General features: G+C 48.7%; 1 protein-coding gene across 1 annotated transcript in view; it reads right to left on the bottom strand.

The window, feature by feature from the left end:
- Window positions 1-6,688, bottom strand: part of LOC147729346 (embryonic protein UVS.2-like) — a 34,920-nt gene extending 28,232 nt beyond the window's left edge. Inside the window, exons 1-5 of the mRNA XM_086959624.1 lie at window positions 6,061-6,688; window positions 5,896-5,920; window positions 4,728-4,793; window positions 806-946; window positions 586-703 (exon numbers count right to left, since the gene is read on the bottom strand). Of these exons, the coding sequence (XP_086815750.1) occupies window positions 586-671 (86 nt within the window). The 5' untranslated portion in view covers window positions 672-703; window positions 806-946; window positions 4,728-4,793; window positions 5,896-5,920; window positions 6,061-6,688. The remainder of the gene's footprint in view (window positions 1-585; window positions 704-805; window positions 947-4,727; window positions 4,794-5,895; window positions 5,921-6,060) is intronic.
- Between the last annotated feature and the right edge of the window lie 10,340 nt (window positions 6,689-17,028).

The following is a 17,028-nucleotide window of genomic DNA, read 5'->3' as shown; positions in this document are numbered from 1 at the left end:
GCATCCAGAACGCCTCTGCACGACTCGTCCTGGACATCCTCCGACACAGCCACATCTCCGGCCACCTGAGAGACCTGCACTGGCTCCCCGTCAGCAAGAGGATCATGTTCAGACTCCTCACCCACGCACACAAGGCCCTCCATGACCTGGGCCCCAAGAACCTCAACAACCGCCTGACCTTCTACGCACCCACCCGCCAGCTACGATCGTCCAGCCTCGCCCTCGCCGCCATACCAAGCATCCGCAAAGCCACCGCCGGGGGAAGATCCTTCTCCTACCTGGCAGCCAAGACATGGAACTCCCTCCCGATCCACCTCCGGCTGACCCAGGATCATCTCTCCTTCAGGAAGCTCCTCAAGACTTGGCTCTTCGAGCAGTAATGGACCCCTCCCCCCCCAGCGCCTTGAGACCCTCCTGGGTGAGTAGCACGCTAAACAAATGCCCATGATTGATTGATTGATTGAGGGTACCTTGTGCTCTTACCCATCGCAATGGTGGATCTGGAGGTAATGAGTCTATCTAATGGAGCCCTATCTGGTATGATGCTGAATGTAGGGTCAGTCCTTGGGTGTCCTGTGCTCTTACCCACTTGTAGGAAGGATCTGGAGGTAATTTGGTTCTGCCGTGCGGGTCACAAAGCGGATGCAGGTCAATGTTGCAAACTCACTCATTGCATTTACAATGGCAGACAGATCTTGGGCACCTGAGGGACAACAGAGGAAAGGAGAGGATGCTGTAAGGTGTAGCAACCTGGAAAGGTATCTATGAAAGGAAATCTTGATCCTTGGTGTAAAGGTGAACTCACTGTAAGTGGTACTGAGGGTATAGGGCACATAGACGGTCCCATCGCTGGATTTAGGCCAGAAGCAGCTGTTGTTTGGACATATCCTGGCACTGCGGCCTGGTAGGATGGCAATGTCTCCCTCGTGGACCAGCTGTGAGCTGCCTACAACAGTAAAGCACAGTGTTAGTATTCAGAAACCTCGGCCTAAGCATCTACTTAAGAAAACAAATTACCCTAATGACTGAAAAAAGGCCTCAGCACACAGGCATGGACAGTGAGTGATTACAGCTGGTAATGTTTACTGAGAATGGTTTCCAGTGTCTTATATTCCTATTGTGTTGTCATCTTGTCATATCAGGAGTTAATTATGGCACCACTAAAAACATTTTACTGGCTTGCCATAACATCAAGCATATGAAGACAGAAAAATCAGATTAACAACTGCATTCGCTATATACCTTCTAAGTGCTTTATGTCTTCGAGCAGCAAACACCAGCAGTAACATCACACGTGTTGTCAGAGGCAGCCATTTCACCCTGTCACCACCCTAGATTCCGTGTAATTCTTTGTCCACACTTTTGTATTGTTTAAGTCTTTAAATCTAAGTTAGGATTGTACCTGTCATTATCTGTGTTACACACAAGTAAGAACTACTATGCAGATTTCTTTTAATATTCACTAACTGAACTAGACCAACCAGCAGGTTCGATTGACACAATTTGTAGCATACAAAGGTTAGTTCTAATTTCCACTGATATGATTGTATTAACACAATCCTTCAAAATATATACTAGTGTGGGCCAATCACAAGCTTTGATTAATAATAATAGATCTGTGGTGATGTCATTATGTCGGAATCTAGCTCTATATATACTATACCAAAGTAAGGGATAGTGTGCACAGAGTCCAGGGGATCCCCAAAGGCTTACAGAGGTCATAGTAGATGCCACCTTACTCTCTATGTGTGGTAGTGTGGGCGAGCAGTAATGCTTTATTGTAGGTTAGTGTTAAGCTTTTATTGTACACCCTTAGGTAAGAAATGATGTCACCCACTCAAAGACTGAACTCAGACCAATTGTTTGTATAAAAAAATATTTCTTTAGTTGTATTTTATTTTTAGAACCAAGCAGGACCTGGTACAGATAAGTAAAATGGTACTTTTTAAAACAGGTAGATAAGAGTATGCAAACTGGAGGAAATTGACTTTGTTACCGGTTTGGAAAAGAGTTAAAGACAGGTGATATTTGTGATTACTTTTTTAGAGTACATTTGAGATTACTTTTTTTGCAAAGTGTGGTATGCCTAGATATCACACTGGGACATTTCCTAGACAACGGTAAGTAAAACACTTTTGCTTTAAAACATAGTTGCTTGGGTTTTCATACAAACACAGCACCACACTTTTTCTGATGAAAAGCAGTCAATGCAAGCCTTTGGAAGAAAATCTGATTATCGGTGTACAGGTAAGCAATAGTCCTGGGCAGTGAACTCCGCTCCGTTTGGTGCGTTTTCTGAGTTTTCTGCACTCCGTGCTCCGCGGAGCTTGCAAAGTGCTTAAATCTCGGAGTGGAGTTTTATCTCCGGTCGTGCACGCCAACGGTATGTTGGCGAGCGCTAGATGCAGCTCGGCTACAATTTCTACCTGAGTGCAGGAATATCAGTGGCACTAGGGCAGCCGGGTGCAGAGTGCTGAGGCCCAATGTTAGCGTATGGCGTTAGGGGGCCATCGGTTGGTGGCTGCTCTCGGGCAAGCCACAGGGTTGAAGGAGCAAAGTTCCAAGGGTTAAGTTCAGGCCAAAGGGCGATCCGAGTTAGTATAGAAGGTGCACCCACAAGGGCACAGGGACAGCCAGTTGCTGGGTGCTGAGTTGCTGTCGGGTTCCCTGTTGTTTTCAATTGAAGATTTCCGGTCGGAACAAAGACTACAGGTTCGGGCAGAGGGGCTTCCTGGAGGTGACTTCCAGTTGGAAAGGTGATTTGGATGCAGGAAGATGCCTGGAGACTGTTGGTTGGTCTACCCAAGGCCATGGGGAGTCGAGTGCAGGGGTGTCTTTAGGTTTCAGGTTTCCTTACCAGCTCTAGTCGCGGCCGGGGACCCTTGAGGGAGAGGCTGCAGGTGTCATGAAGAGGCTTGAAGTAGGTCAGGGAGCACCAGATACCAGGTCAGATTTGCTAAGGGGACCTTCGCGTGGTGTTGGGCCACTCGAGCCACAGGTGTCGGTGAATAGTGGCACTGACACAGAGTGAGGCCTACGTGGGTTGGGCGCTGGGTTCTTGAATTGGGGATGAAACCGCAACGGTCGGTTTCTCTTGCTATCTCACACATGAGCACTTATCTTTCACCCCTTCGCCCTTTCTCCTTGGAAGTAATCCTGCAATAATTCATGTCCCATGTACGTTATTCATGTTTTGGGTAAAAAGAATAAATTGATGTTTGCTAACTTATCTTTCTTTGGTGACTTTTGAATGGTTTATTTGATGTGTTTATATGTGCTTATATGTGAAAAAGTTATACTGAATTCCATACAACATACTCACTAATAGAAGTATGTTCTAGTATATCAGGGACCAACTGTTTTCCTTACTGATCGATTTGACATTTAACTGGGTTACCCCATTATCTATAAGGTGGCGAGTAGCAGCACTTTACCACTGGTCAGCAGGGAAAGAGTGCACAGGGTCCTAAAAGCCAGCAAGAACGAGTTCACAAAAGGACGGCAGAGGATGGCACAGATCTGGGGTGACCCTGCAGAAAGGGCCACGTCTAGCACCTTGGTAGTCTTTGGTGATGATTGTGAAGACACCTTGGCTCAGGCTCACGGCTGACTATTGTGTAACAGAGTCCAGTACCCAGAGGCCCTGAGGCTTGCTTGTACCTTGGTTCTCTTTGGTGATCTTGAGGATGTCTGGTTTTAGCGTCACAGTTGACTATCGCATAACAAGGTCTAGTGCCCAGAAGCCTGAAGTTTTCTCTTACTTTGGCTCTGTTTGGTGACGTTTCGAACATTTCTGGGAACAGAGGGGCATATTACCAAGGGCCTTATCGACGCTTTAGCGGGAATTTTTCCCGCTAAAGAGGCGATAATTATATCGCCCTATTACCTAGCTGTCGCTAACACCAGTTAGCGACAGCTAGTAGGAGATAGCGATCATCTTGGGGCCCAATTTGCATCTCAGCGAAAATTATCGCTAATGACATGCAAAGTGGGCGTGCCAAGATGTTAGCGACTGGAAACAGTCCCTAACATCGCTATCTCCTAATACCTACTTTTGGAAATATTCGCGCTAAGCGAGAATATCTCCAAAAGCTAACGCCTGCCCGAGCAGTTCTTAGCCATGTTATCGAATGGTAGGTGGATAACATGGCTAAGAGCATTAGCTCGGTAATGCATGAATATCGCGGACTTTTCAGCGATATTCATGCATTTCGGCCGATTTTTATGGCTTAGGAGATAAACCTTGATAATAGCAAGGTTTCTAAGCGATAAAAATAGGCGAAGCACTGCGATAAAATTATAGCCGCTAACCAAGCTTAGCGATAATTATCGCTTATTCTTGGTAATATGCCCCAAAGTCACTGCGGACTATAGTTTAACAGAGTGTAGTGCCCAGAGGCCTGAGGATTTCTCTTACCTTGGTTATTTTTGGTGATGATCTGGAAGACACCAGGCCTTAGGCTCACAGCTTACTATCTTGTAACAGAGTATAGCGCCCAGACACCCTGAGGTTTGCTCTCACCTTGGTTCTCTTTGGTGATGATCTGGAAGACACCTGGGCTCAGGGTCTCAGTTGACTCCTGATTGACAGAGTGTAGCGCCCAGAGACCCTGAGGTGTGATCTTATTTTGGTTCCATTTTGATCTCAAAGGCGCCTGGGATCAGAGTCACAGTTGAATCTCGTGTAACAAAGTGTAGCGCTTAGAAGCCCCGAGCTTTTCTCTTACCTTGGTTCTCTTTGGTGATGATCTCGAAGACGTCTGGTCTCAGGGCCTCCTCTGAATGCCGGGTGTCTGAAAGAGAAGGCACATTCCCAGCTTTACATCAGCTGCTCGTGCACAGGAATAGGCGGATTCAGAAATCAATTATAGAAGATGCATTATTCACTGAGCCCAAAGGTACATCTGTGTCCATACACCATGGTCCCGAATCACAAAGGTCCAAGTTTACGACTTTCAGTAGTCACAAAGGTAATCTTAGATCAAATATCCAAGCTAACAACTTTCGGTATTCACAAAGGTAAGTTACGAGTAGTATCTTCACGTCTGCACTCAGGGCGGAGTTTCTGCATTCGCGCTGCAATCTCTGCACTGGGGGCGGAATTTCTTCCCCGAATGCAGAGACGTTACTCCACACATGGACTGGAGTCTGTGAACCCGGAGTGGAATCTCCGCACTCGGGCCGGAGATGCGGCCACGGGTGCGAAGGTTCAGCTCGAGTGCAAAACTCTGCACCGAGTGCGGATGTAAAGATACTACTCGTAACTTACCTTTGTCAATCTCGAAAGTAGTAAACTTAGATTTTTGGTCTAATTTATTTACCTTTGTGAATCGGGCCCCAAATGTGTATTTCTGCCAACTGGCAAAGATGTTCATGCAGCTGGTGTGGGAGGGGGGACTGCGCAGAGCCCTGCAGGTGCAAACAAGGATACGTGTGCAGCCCATCTTCCTTATGGGCCGGATGCTCTTAAAATTCCTGACTTTATAAATCCTTTCCCCAACACCCGTTCCAAACCCACACTGGGCCGTCAATAAACCTCTCCATTTCCGGGAGCCAGTCAAGGGTGCTTTGGGTTTTGATTCTCTGTGGGCTTTTCTCTAGTTCTCACTTCCTGATGTTGACACCTTCATGTTGCGCATGCAGACAGTGGTGTAAATGCTCCTCCTTTCATCCTCACGCCTAAGTTGTGACTGATGGCAGCATTCTGTTCATGCACAGGTCGCACAACATTCACCGTGGCCCATCTTACTCTCTTTCCCTTTGTAAATACACAAAATCTAATTAAAAGGGATTCAGTACATAGTACACAATGCAGCCGCCACCCTCCCAGGAGTATAGCGCTGCGTTATATGCAGGAGCTAAGTTCAAAGAAATCCAGACAAAAAATGTACTTACGATTTTTCTCCAGTTCATAGAAAATCTGCAAAAGAGAAAAATTACATTTTAATCACCTAATGTAAGTATGAGGATCTTAGAACTTTAGGGAATCCTAAAGCCATGTCTTGAAAGATGACATAAGATGTAGGTTGGGCTGTATGTCAAAATATCGAAACCACAAACCTCGACCTGAAACGATGTGGGCTGCAGGACATCCCCTCGCACAGTATCATCAAGGTAAGAGTATATTGGGGAGTGGAGATTTCCTGTTCCGATGCCCCCTCGTTGACTTTCCTTGTCGATACTGTGCAGCTGATATCTTGCTGTCAGTATTGCTGCGGATCGATATTCAAGCGTCTATACTGTGGTAAACACTGTGGCCCCTGGCCTGGTTTGGGCCCTTGTTTCACGCCCTCAGGGTTACCCAGGTGTCAAGGGTGAAGTCTGTGGTTCCTGCACCTATTTGGATACTGACAACTGCTGAAGAAACGTTTCGGAAAAAGTGTCACAAGAACAGATGGCCTTCAGCAGCACAGAGGCTCCGAAGATGAACAGAGTTCTGTATAATGTAACAGAAGACTCTATGGAGCGGTCCCTGAGCAGGGCACGAGTCGGGGTACCACGCGGGTGGACGGCATCCCCCCACTTATTTTCCAGGGTTTTCCAGGGTGGACGCCGTCCACCCTGCTCAATCAAAACGCCGTCCCGCTCCAGACTTTCCTTCGTCCCCGGCCTCGCCTGCTGCCTGCCCGCCTCCTGCCTTCCTGCAATCACATGCTGCTAGAAGCGCAAGAGCAGCCCCACCCCGCCCATTGTCACTTTGTATGGGGCTGATTGCCACATACAGAATGTCAATGGGCCAGTTTGGGGTGTTACAGCATGTGGTGAGCCGCTTCCTGCGGGTAGCGCCGCCGGCAACATTAACAGCTGGTCAAGGGCATTCCCAAAAATCTCACCAGAAGTATGCTGCTTGCCACAGGGTCAGGAGTCTCTCTCTCTCTTCTTTTGGCATATGTTGAAAGCTAACACGATGTGCAACATTTGAAAATGAACGGAGGGTGTAATGTGTTTCAAATAAAAGTTCGATTATTTTAAGACTGTTTTTTCACACAGTATTGTCTAAAATAAAAAAAATCTGAGCAGCGAACGCTCTTGCAGGGCTGTTAATCGGTGAGTCGAGTTCCCAAGAGGTATGTTAGTCCCTTCCCTCCAGCCTGCTTGCTCAAATCAGAGGCGAACTCCCCGCAACTGGCTGTGCATAAAAGGCAAGAACCACCCGCTTAATTACTGGAAAGGTGAGGAAGCATGCACCACTCCACTGTAACTTTTGAGATTCATAGCCCTTGCACAAGAATCCACAGACACCCCGGAAATGTTTCTTTTGTGACTTCTTTTTTTAAACATGTTTGTGCACTTCTGTATATTCAACACAATATTCACCATAATATGATGCAATCGTTTTTCAGTGAACGAGTGTAAAAGGGTTGGGTTCCCTAATCTCATGCTGCTGTATTAGCCTTCCATCTTCCCTAGATCGATAACATTATGATAATTAATTTGTCTAACAATACATATCAGGTATGACACCTGACAAATGTACATTTCTTATTGTCTTACAGGCTGGATGGGTGAAAGGGTAAATGGTTGGATGGATGAGTGAATGGATGGGTGGGTGGAAGAGTGGATGGATGAGTGAAAGGATGCTTGGGTGAAATGGTACACGGTTGGATGGATGAGTGAGTGAATGGATGGATGAAGGGATGGATGACTGAAAGGATGGATGGAAAGATAGACGATGGATAGGTTTTCAAATAGTTGAAAAGGTTTGGATATGGATGGGCACACAGATGGAAGGACAGAATGAATGTTGAAAGACTGCATGATGGATAAAAGAATTAATAGATGACAATGTACATTTGGAATGGTGGATATCAGGGGTTTGATGGAAGGATGAATGGTTAGATCATTGGACAAGAGAGCTCTTCTGGGGATGGTTGTGATCAGTGGCGTCACAAGGGGGGTGCGGGAGGTGCGGGCCGCACCGGGTGTCACCTGCAGAGGGCTGACACCAAAATGAACTCCTCGCTATTTATTTACTGTTCATGTAACACCGTCCGTATTGTCCCATGCTGTTTATAGTGCAGGGAAATGGACGGATGCCAGAATCTTCCTTTTCCCAGTTCTGCGAGGGCAGCGGCTTTGTCGGGAGGGGCTTGAGTATAAAATGAGCTCCGCCCTTGGCCTTCTGCTCGCTATTCTTTTTGCTCAGAGATGCGATCTTGGTCGTGTTCATGTTCCGAGTGCATGTGGGCGTTTGGGGAACACCACATTCAGTGAACACAAAGTCAAGATTGGCCCAATCTCTAATGGTAAGAACTTTCAGAGTTTCGTAAAAAGTCACTTTTGCAGTTAATTTTTGGAACCTTTTGAATCATCCGTGTATATATGTTGCGAGGCTTGTCCTGCATTATTGCAGATGTTAATATGAGAAGCACTGAAAAGACCATTTGATTTCTTTGGACAGCGCTATGATGGGCCAAACGCAGGTAGGTCACAGAGTGTGCAGGATGGCAGGAGGAACGAAAAAAGGCCTCACCCTGTTTGCCACGCCTGCCCTAGACAATGGAGGTTCAGTTGAATCATACAAAAGTATTAAAAAAAGGCTCCGATACTCAGCACATCGAAGCGGGGTAGGCGCAAATTTGCGTGCACAAATTCAAAGCGCATTTCATGAGTTTATTTCAGTCACTTTGAGAAGAGCCAAAAACTGGGAAAAACCATGGCGGGGGAGAAGGTGACGAAGAAAGGGTTAAAAGAGCAGCAGGCAGGGGAGGGAGGTGCAGGCGAAGGGGGTGGATGGTGCAAGCAGAGAAGGAGATGATGCAGGCTGAGAGGGAGACGGTGCAGCCAGAGGGAGAGATGGTGCAGGCAGGGGATGAGATGGTGCAGGCATGGGATGAGATGGTGCAGGCAGGGGGTGAGACAGTGCAGGCAGAGGGGAGACGGAGCAGGCAGAGGGCAGAGATGTTGCAGGCAGAGGGGAGATGGTGCAGGCAGAGGGGAGATGGTGCGGACAGAGGGAGAGATGGTGCAGACAGAGGGAGAGATGGTGCAGGCAGAGTGGAAATGGTGCGGGCAGAGGGAGAGATGGTGCAGGCAGAGGGAGAGATGGTGCAGGCATGGGATGAGATGGTGCAGGCATGGGATGAGATGGTGCAGGCAGGGGGTGAGACGGTGCAGGCGGAGGGGAGACGGAACAGGCAGAGGGCAGATGTTGTAGGCAGAGGGCAGATGTTGCAGGCAGAGGGGAGATGGTGCAGGCAGAGGGGAGATGGTGCAGGCAGAGGGGAGATGGTGTGGACAGAGGGAGAGATGGTGCAGACAGAGGGAGAGATGGTGCAGGCAGAGTGGAAATGGTGCAGGCAGAGGGAGAGATGGTGCAGGCAGAGGAAGAGCTGGTGCAGGCAGAGGGAGAGCTGGTGCAGGCAGAGGGAGAGCTGGTGCAGGCAGAGGGAGAGCTGGTGCAGGCGGAGTGGGAGGGGGAGATGGTGCAGGCAGAGGGAGAGATGGTGCAGGCAGAGGGAGAGATGGTGCAGGCAGAGGGAGAGATGGTGCAGACAGAGGGAGAGATGGTGCAGACAGAGGGAGAGATGGTGCAGGCAGAGTGGAAATGGTGCAGGTAGAGTGGAAATGGTGCAGGCAGAGGGAGAGATGGTGCAGGCAGAGGGAGAGATGGTGCAGGCAGAGGGAGAGCTGGTGCAGGCAGAGGGAGAGCTGGTGCAGGCGGAGTGGGAGGGGGAGATGGTGCAGGCAGATGGAGAGATGGTGCAGGCAGAGGGAGAGATGGTGCAGGCAGAGGGAGAGATGGTGCAGGCGGAGGGAGAGATGGTGCAGGCGGAGGGAGAGATGGTGCGGACAGAGGGAGAGATGGGAGCCATCCTATTCAACAGATCTCCCTGCCTTGCATTTGTCCTGCTCACACCTGTCATGATGTCACTCCCTGTTGTGATGTCACTTCCTGTCGTGATGTCACTTCCTGTCGTGATGTCACTTTCGTGATGTCACTTCCTGCTGTGATGTCACTTCCTGTCGTGATGTCACTTCCTGTGACCACGCCTAACTTGGAGAGTCCCCCCACTTCTTTTTTTAGGACTTGTGCCCTGTCCCTGAGGTACCTCTATAGAACCAACTGATGGTCGCACTAATGCTGATGAGGGTGCAAACTCACCTTTGTGCCTAAATAAACTCCAACCTGTGTGCTAATACCCACACGTTTTTGGCAAGATTTGTTTCCCGCTAAAATGAAATCCTGCGGGCACACTCCACAAAACCCATGGTTGAGTTTCCGACATATTTACGCCTACTGGCGAGTGTGACTTAGGCCTCACTCCCCCCTCCGCACCGCCCCCCATTCCGAGACCCCAAATGCAGCAAACTGAGCACATTATCCAATAGCCACACACCCACCGTGTAAACACTGCACTCAATACCCTCCCACACAGACCACTGCTGGCCATGAGCTCAGTTTGATGCAGGAATCACATGGGCCAATCAGAGGCGTGAACACCTCGGTGGGATGCAGGCTCAGAATGAGGGCCTCGGCCCTCGAAAGTGTCCTGGGAAGTTCACTACAACCCCCCCCCTCCCAAAGTCTCACCTCTTATAGGATCTGTAAAATAAGCCCCGGTGGAAATCATACTTTCAAAGTCACTTCAAACTTGATTGACACGTACACCTGTCCAGGTGAGCTGAGCTCTAATCACAGCTCGATCCTTACGGTGCCCTCGTCCTCCTGGACCGATGCCTCACAAATGCTACTCGAAGACCCTCCTGTGCCTGTCATGTGCCTCGAAGAGATACTCTCGGTGTCTAGACACTCTGCGCAGGGGCGTGGTTTACAACGGTGCTGCGGCCACAGGGCCCACAGGTGACAGCCCTACTTTACTCCTACTGGGGCGGTATATTACGCCTGTCTTATACTGCGGACCATGTGCACAGGAGGGGCCATTCTTCTTGCTTTCATTAGGGCTGTGGCACTCTTGTTATGCCGCTGACATTCTAGTGCCTGTCTCGTGGACTCTAAGCGCTGTAAAACTGTACCCTGAAACATTGGTTGTGATGGCCTCTCACCCCAGAGGCTCCTTCAGCTGCGCCAGGAGGGGCGCCCGCCATGTCAGCTCCACTGCAGGAGACTGAAGGCCTCACCTATGTAATGCTATCACTCATACACTCTGCTGTACAGGTGCGCTCCTGTGAAGCTCACCTGAGAAGCATTACATGCACACAGGGCCATGAGATACTGTCACTGACATGCTCCCCTACACATGTGTGCGCTCTGTGAATCACACCTGAGAGTCTACACCTACACAGAACCATATATAACACTGTTACTGCGGCTCTCACCTGCACAGGTGTACTTACAGTGATGTATACCTGAGAGTCTACACCTACACAGAACCATATATAACAGGGTTACTGCGGCTCTCACCTGCACAGGTGTACTTACAGTGATGTATACCTAAGAGTCTACACCTACACAGAACCATATATAACACGGTTACTGCGGCTCTCACCTGCACAGGTGTACTTACGGTGATGTATACCTGAGAGTCTACACCTACACAGAACCATATATAACACGGTTACTGCGGCTCTCACCTGCACAGGTGTACTTACGGTGATGTATACCTGACAAGTCTACAACAACGTAGAACCATATATAACACGGTTACTGCGGCTCTCAGCTGCACAGGTGTACTTACAGTGATGTATACCTGAGAGTCTACACCTACACAGAACCATATATAACACGGTTACTGCGGCTCTCACCTGTACCTGCTCTCATCTATATATATCATTGTTAAAGGGGGTCTCACCTGTACAGGTAAGCACCAGCAGGTGCTCAGCAGACACACTGCGACCAGGGCCCATCCTCTGCTATCCATCCTCGGGTTCTAGGACAGTGCTCAGGTCACCACCGGACAGTGTTTCTTCCTTCTGGGAGATGCTTTGCTGACCCCAGACCTGTCCTTTATGTACCTGTCAGAGGCTGCGCATCCTCCAATCAGCGTTCAGCATCAAGGATGACCCCTCTTTCTGCACAGGTCACAAGGTGTGTCTGTCCTGGAGAGGAGGCCCTGGGATCGCCTCTGAGGTGCCATAACCAAGATAATAAGCAGCTTTTAAGTGTGGCAAATTTGGTTTGTGACAGACCCTGCACCGAGATATATTATCGTTTGAAAATCTTTCACTCTCCTTTCTGTAAGAGGGTGAATTTGTGATTGGACACAGGCGCACCTCCCAGGGTTTGGCTCCTCAAACAACAACAAAAGTCCTCGAGGCACCGAAAGACCCGGATTGGAGAAAATCTCAGGAAACGCAGAAAGTGCATCTGACATGGACTTGCAAAGTTATCTAGCTTTTTTAGATGGATCAGAGTTAAATAGTTGTAGAAGGAAGGCAGCGTGGGAGGATGAAAGGAAGAGCTGGTGGATGAAAGGCAGAGTTGGTGGACAAAAGGCAGTGTTTTGGGATGAAAGGCAGAGAGTAGTAGGATGAAAGGCAAAGTGGGGGGATGAAAGGAAGGGCGGAGCGAGGAAAAGAATTGTGGAAGGATGCATGGACGTACAAAATGTAAAAGGCCGCTATGGGTCGAATGAGGGGTAAAAGAGTAAAATGATGGAAGGAAGGGTGTAAGGATAGCGGCGCCAGAGACACTAGACCTTACGCCATCATGACGGGAACATGGTGCCCCTTCCTGTATTCATATCTCAATCTCAGATTTGAGAGCCCGCCACCTTTTCACCAATAAGACCCTCCTTTCAACCTCCAACCATTTGTTTTCCTTCATAGAGCATGCTGACTTTTGTTTTTTTAGGAGTAGGTGTAGCTGGTGTAATTCTCGCTAGCGTAATTACTCGTAACTTCTGCAAAATGACTCCTAATTATGCGTAAATACATGACAAGCGTAAACCTGCATTTAGTGATATTTTCTTGGTGCAAAATGCACCTTTGTGTCCAAAATGGGCTCGAGGATGCATTTTGCACTAAGAATATAGCACTAAATGCTACAGGACATGAACAGCAGTAACCAGGAGCTGCTCTCTCTCTCTCTTAGGGATATATGTAAAATGCCGTGGCAGCACTTTTACGCCACTGGAGCGTCACTTTTGGGCCACTCCGGAGGCGCAGTATGCGGCACATATTTACAAGGCCATGTAAAGCCACATAGCCTGGCTTTTATGGCCTTGTAAATATGGTCCCCTTTCACGCATTACTCTGAGCGCAAGGTGCGTTCCGTGGGTGTTGCTGGGGATGTTTCGGCGCGACACCCACAGCTTCTGACGCATTCACAGATGTACAAGGTTTCGTAAACCTGGCATTGCGTAAAATTCTAATTTCTCCCCAGGGGAGGCGTTAAATGGTGCAACAAGGGGAAATACATCACTTCCTCCATGATTTTTGCTCTTTCTATGGGTGCTGGATTCTGCAGCACACAGAGAAGGAGGAACAAGCCATACATTATTATACATTATTGTTTTGTGCAGGAAGGGCTCTCTTGCTCACAGTGAGGCACACCGAGAGGCTTTACCTGTTCCTCTATCAAAACCCATCAGCCCCGCAACACAGGCCCCCTTGAACTATGGTGCGAGGGTACCTGCGTTGGCACTAGGCAGCCAATTGTGCGCCAGCACAGAGGAAAGCACAGGGACGCGTCGTATTGCTGTAAATATGATACATCCCTGCACTTTCCTAAGGATGCAGCTCAGCGCAGCAGGATGGCTTGCAGCACTCCGCTGCACCATGTGCTAGTAAATATGCCCCTTGGTTTATTCTTCCTGTGCTCCTGCTGCAGGATTTGCCACAAATTACATTTAAATGCTCAAGCGGGAGTAATCACATAATATCTGTAATTTCACATCACAAGAGTAATGCCTATTTATTGAAATTACTCCGTTTACCTCTGGTGTAATTAAAATTTTGCTGAAGCCTAGTTATTTTCTCAGTGTATGGTGTCTTCTATTTTTTTTCGTAGCGTATGGTGTACTTTGTTTTCTCCCACAGTGTCTGATGTGTTCTGTTTTCTCGTAATGCATGCTGTTCTTTGTTTTCTCCCATAGTGTCTGATGTATTCTGCTTGCGTTCATAGTGTGTGGTTGTGAGAGGCTGGCCTGGTATATGATGTCCGCTAATGTAAGTGAGCACCTTGCACCAGTCCAGACAACCCTTATGGTGATTTAAGAGGTCTTAGACAACCTTAGAATGCTCTCCAAGTGGCAGCTGTGGGGAGCAGCCTATAGGCTTAGTCCATAAGGAGTTTTAAGCAGCTTGTTTTACCAGAAAGCAATCTTATAGTATAGATGACCCGGTTTCCAAATCACCTGAGGATCTGCTTCTTGCCTTCGACTTGCAGCGTATTCCCTGAGGCAGAGGTCGGCTGGTGGGAGCGCTACCGCATTCGGCGGTAAGACTATCCGCTCTCAGCGCGACCCGCCCAGGTTGTAGTGCACTTGAAAGGCTGTCTCCTGGAAAAGCCTACCGGGGGACTGCGAGGCCCAGAAACCACCGCACCTTGCAGCTGGCGCCTCTTCCCCCGGCGGCCACGGCCATCTAATTGGCCCTTTGCTATAACTTTTCGCGACACCCGCTGCGCGGGTGCCGCTCACTGACCCGGTTTCCAAATCACCTGAGGATCTGCTTCTTGCCCTCGACTTGCAGCGCATTCCCTGAGGCAGAGGTCGGCTGGTGGGAGCGCTACCGCATTCGGCGGTAAGACTATCCGCTCTCAGCGCGACCCGCCCAGGTTGTAGTGCACTTGAAAGGCTGTCTCCTGGAAAAGCCTACCGGGGGACTGCGAGGGCCAGAAACCACCGCACCTTGCAGCTGGCGCCTCTTCCCCCGGCGGCCACGCCTATTAACTCTCCCATTTAAGCAAATAACCTCCAACGCGACGCGGGTCGCGCGCGGGTCGGAGCCCGGGGCGAAGACCGGGCAAAGAGAGGGCCGTTCGAGGACGTAAGAGACTGGACTGGGCCACCACTCTGTCATTTCCATCTGGATACACCTCATTCTTTTTCTAGTAACACCATCCGAATCACAGCCTAACAATAATGGTTCTTACAAGAGGATCCAAAACTAAAACTAAAGCCCCGAGCTCGGTGGGTAAACTGCTTGGCCCTATGGACGACTTCCTAACGAAGGCTAACACGTTCATAGACCAAAGCATTTCAATGATGGAAGAAAGGGTCTCCCTGGACCTGGCATTCGCCAAAAGATCCTCATTAGGTATCCTGGCGGAAGCCAGATCCCCAGCCATAGGTGCGTCAAATGCTGAGGTAGCCCCAACACGAGAGAGACGTAGCTTACCAAACACAGTAGATTTATCAGTATCCCAGCTTGCAGACTCACAGCTTAGCTTTGACTTAGAAAAAACACCGGATCTACTCCCGCAAACATCCCCACAAATCTCCTCCACAGACAAAAGAATAGAAAGGGGTAGGAGGGAGGGAGCTATAAGTAAGAAAAGGGTGTCCACTAATCTTAATACACTAAATAACCCGACGCAGCCACCTAGCGTCCCACAAGATCGACAGGATAGACTAAATCAAATAGAGATCTCAGCGTCAGTTCATCAATCAGAGAAGGAAACATCGAGCCCGAGAGTTCCGGACCCTCCCTCTTTCACACAAGCCCATGTGGACTTGAAGATATGGAGGTCCCTGAACTAACACTGACCAACATAGCCAGCATTTTTAAACAAGCACTACAACCCCTAGAACAGCGATTAGCACACTTGGAGTCACAAATCTCTAAACTTATAAAAACCCAACACTCAACCCTCTTACCAGGCCCACAAAAAGTAGGAGGAACTAATATTAAAAAACCAGCTATCACTAAAACTGCCAACGCAAATCCACCCTCGCTCAATCCCCAACAAAAGACTCTTCGGATAATAACGCCCAACGTGCCCATTAACAACAATACACCAAATTTAGCAAAAACATCAGAAATTGCCACTGCCCCGAGTATCACTAACAATTCACAACAGACAATCATACTGACCTCCCCAGGTGCGGCACTTACATCTGCCCCAACTCCAGTGGCACCTAAAAGTTCTGTGAACAAAACCCTTGGTAAAAACACAAATAAACCATTAACTAAAACACCGGCCCCTCAGGCCCCAGCTCCAAAAACCCCCTCGGATAGGCCCAAGAGAAATACTGCAAAGAATTTTGGTCCCCCAAGACTCCCAGCAGATTTCCCTCCTGAGGCTTCACCGTATGTGGTGGTCATGGCTGGCGTCCCCGAATTAACTGATCTTAGTTCGGAACCCGTTTGGTCTCTAAAAAATAAGGCCCAGCATTGGCTCCAGACCAATCGCCCGATTCCATCCACCTGGCGTGGAAGGATTAGATCTGTTGCTAGAGTTCCATGGGTGGGTAGTACCAGAAAGACGATCCCCGGGGACTGTATAGCGATTACTTTTGAGGACCCACGCATAGCAGACTATGTCTGCGCATGGGAAGATATTGCCTCAAATGGAGGTATTAAGATCAAGTCACTTTCCTTTTTCTATCCCTTTAGGCAAGTGGACGGATTTATCCAGGAGCAAGAGCCACCCTGGACCGTTCCATTCCCCAGGCAGGACGATTTACCAAATCCTAGATACCATGGCCCCCCCAGGATCTATGACCTAGATTTCTCCTGGCACACAGTAAGACAACGCCATCAGGGTGGACGATGGGAAGATAGAAGGCCCCACACACAATGGCCGTTAACTAGAGACCAATCCCGGTGGGATCCTTGGCACAATATCCCGTTATACAACAGGTATAGTGGCCTAGAAATGGTCGACTGACCACTAACAGAAACCCTACCCAACAACCACCACGTTTCCCCTTCTCCACAGACCTCGAATATCCCCTCAGGTCCTAGAAATGCTGAAGCCATAACTTCAATAGAACAACCAAATGACGAGCTCTCCCCAATCACTATACTTTATTGGAACATCGCAGGCCTTCGATGTAAAATCGAGGATGGATCTGCGCAAAATTTCCTAAAACCATACCAAATAATCTGTCTCCAAGAGACATGGTTATCAGAAGAACTACATTTACAAGGTTATAAAACCCATTTTGTACCAGAATTAAC

The sequence above is a fragment of the Lissotriton vulgaris genome, chromosome 2_2 (genome assembly GCF_964263255.1).
Source record: "Lissotriton vulgaris chromosome 2_2, aLisVul1.2, whole genome shotgun sequence".
Classification (NCBI taxonomy): Eukaryota; Metazoa; Chordata; class Amphibia; order Caudata; family Salamandridae; genus Lissotriton; species Lissotriton vulgaris.
This window is presented reverse-complemented; position numbering and strand designations above follow the sequence as displayed.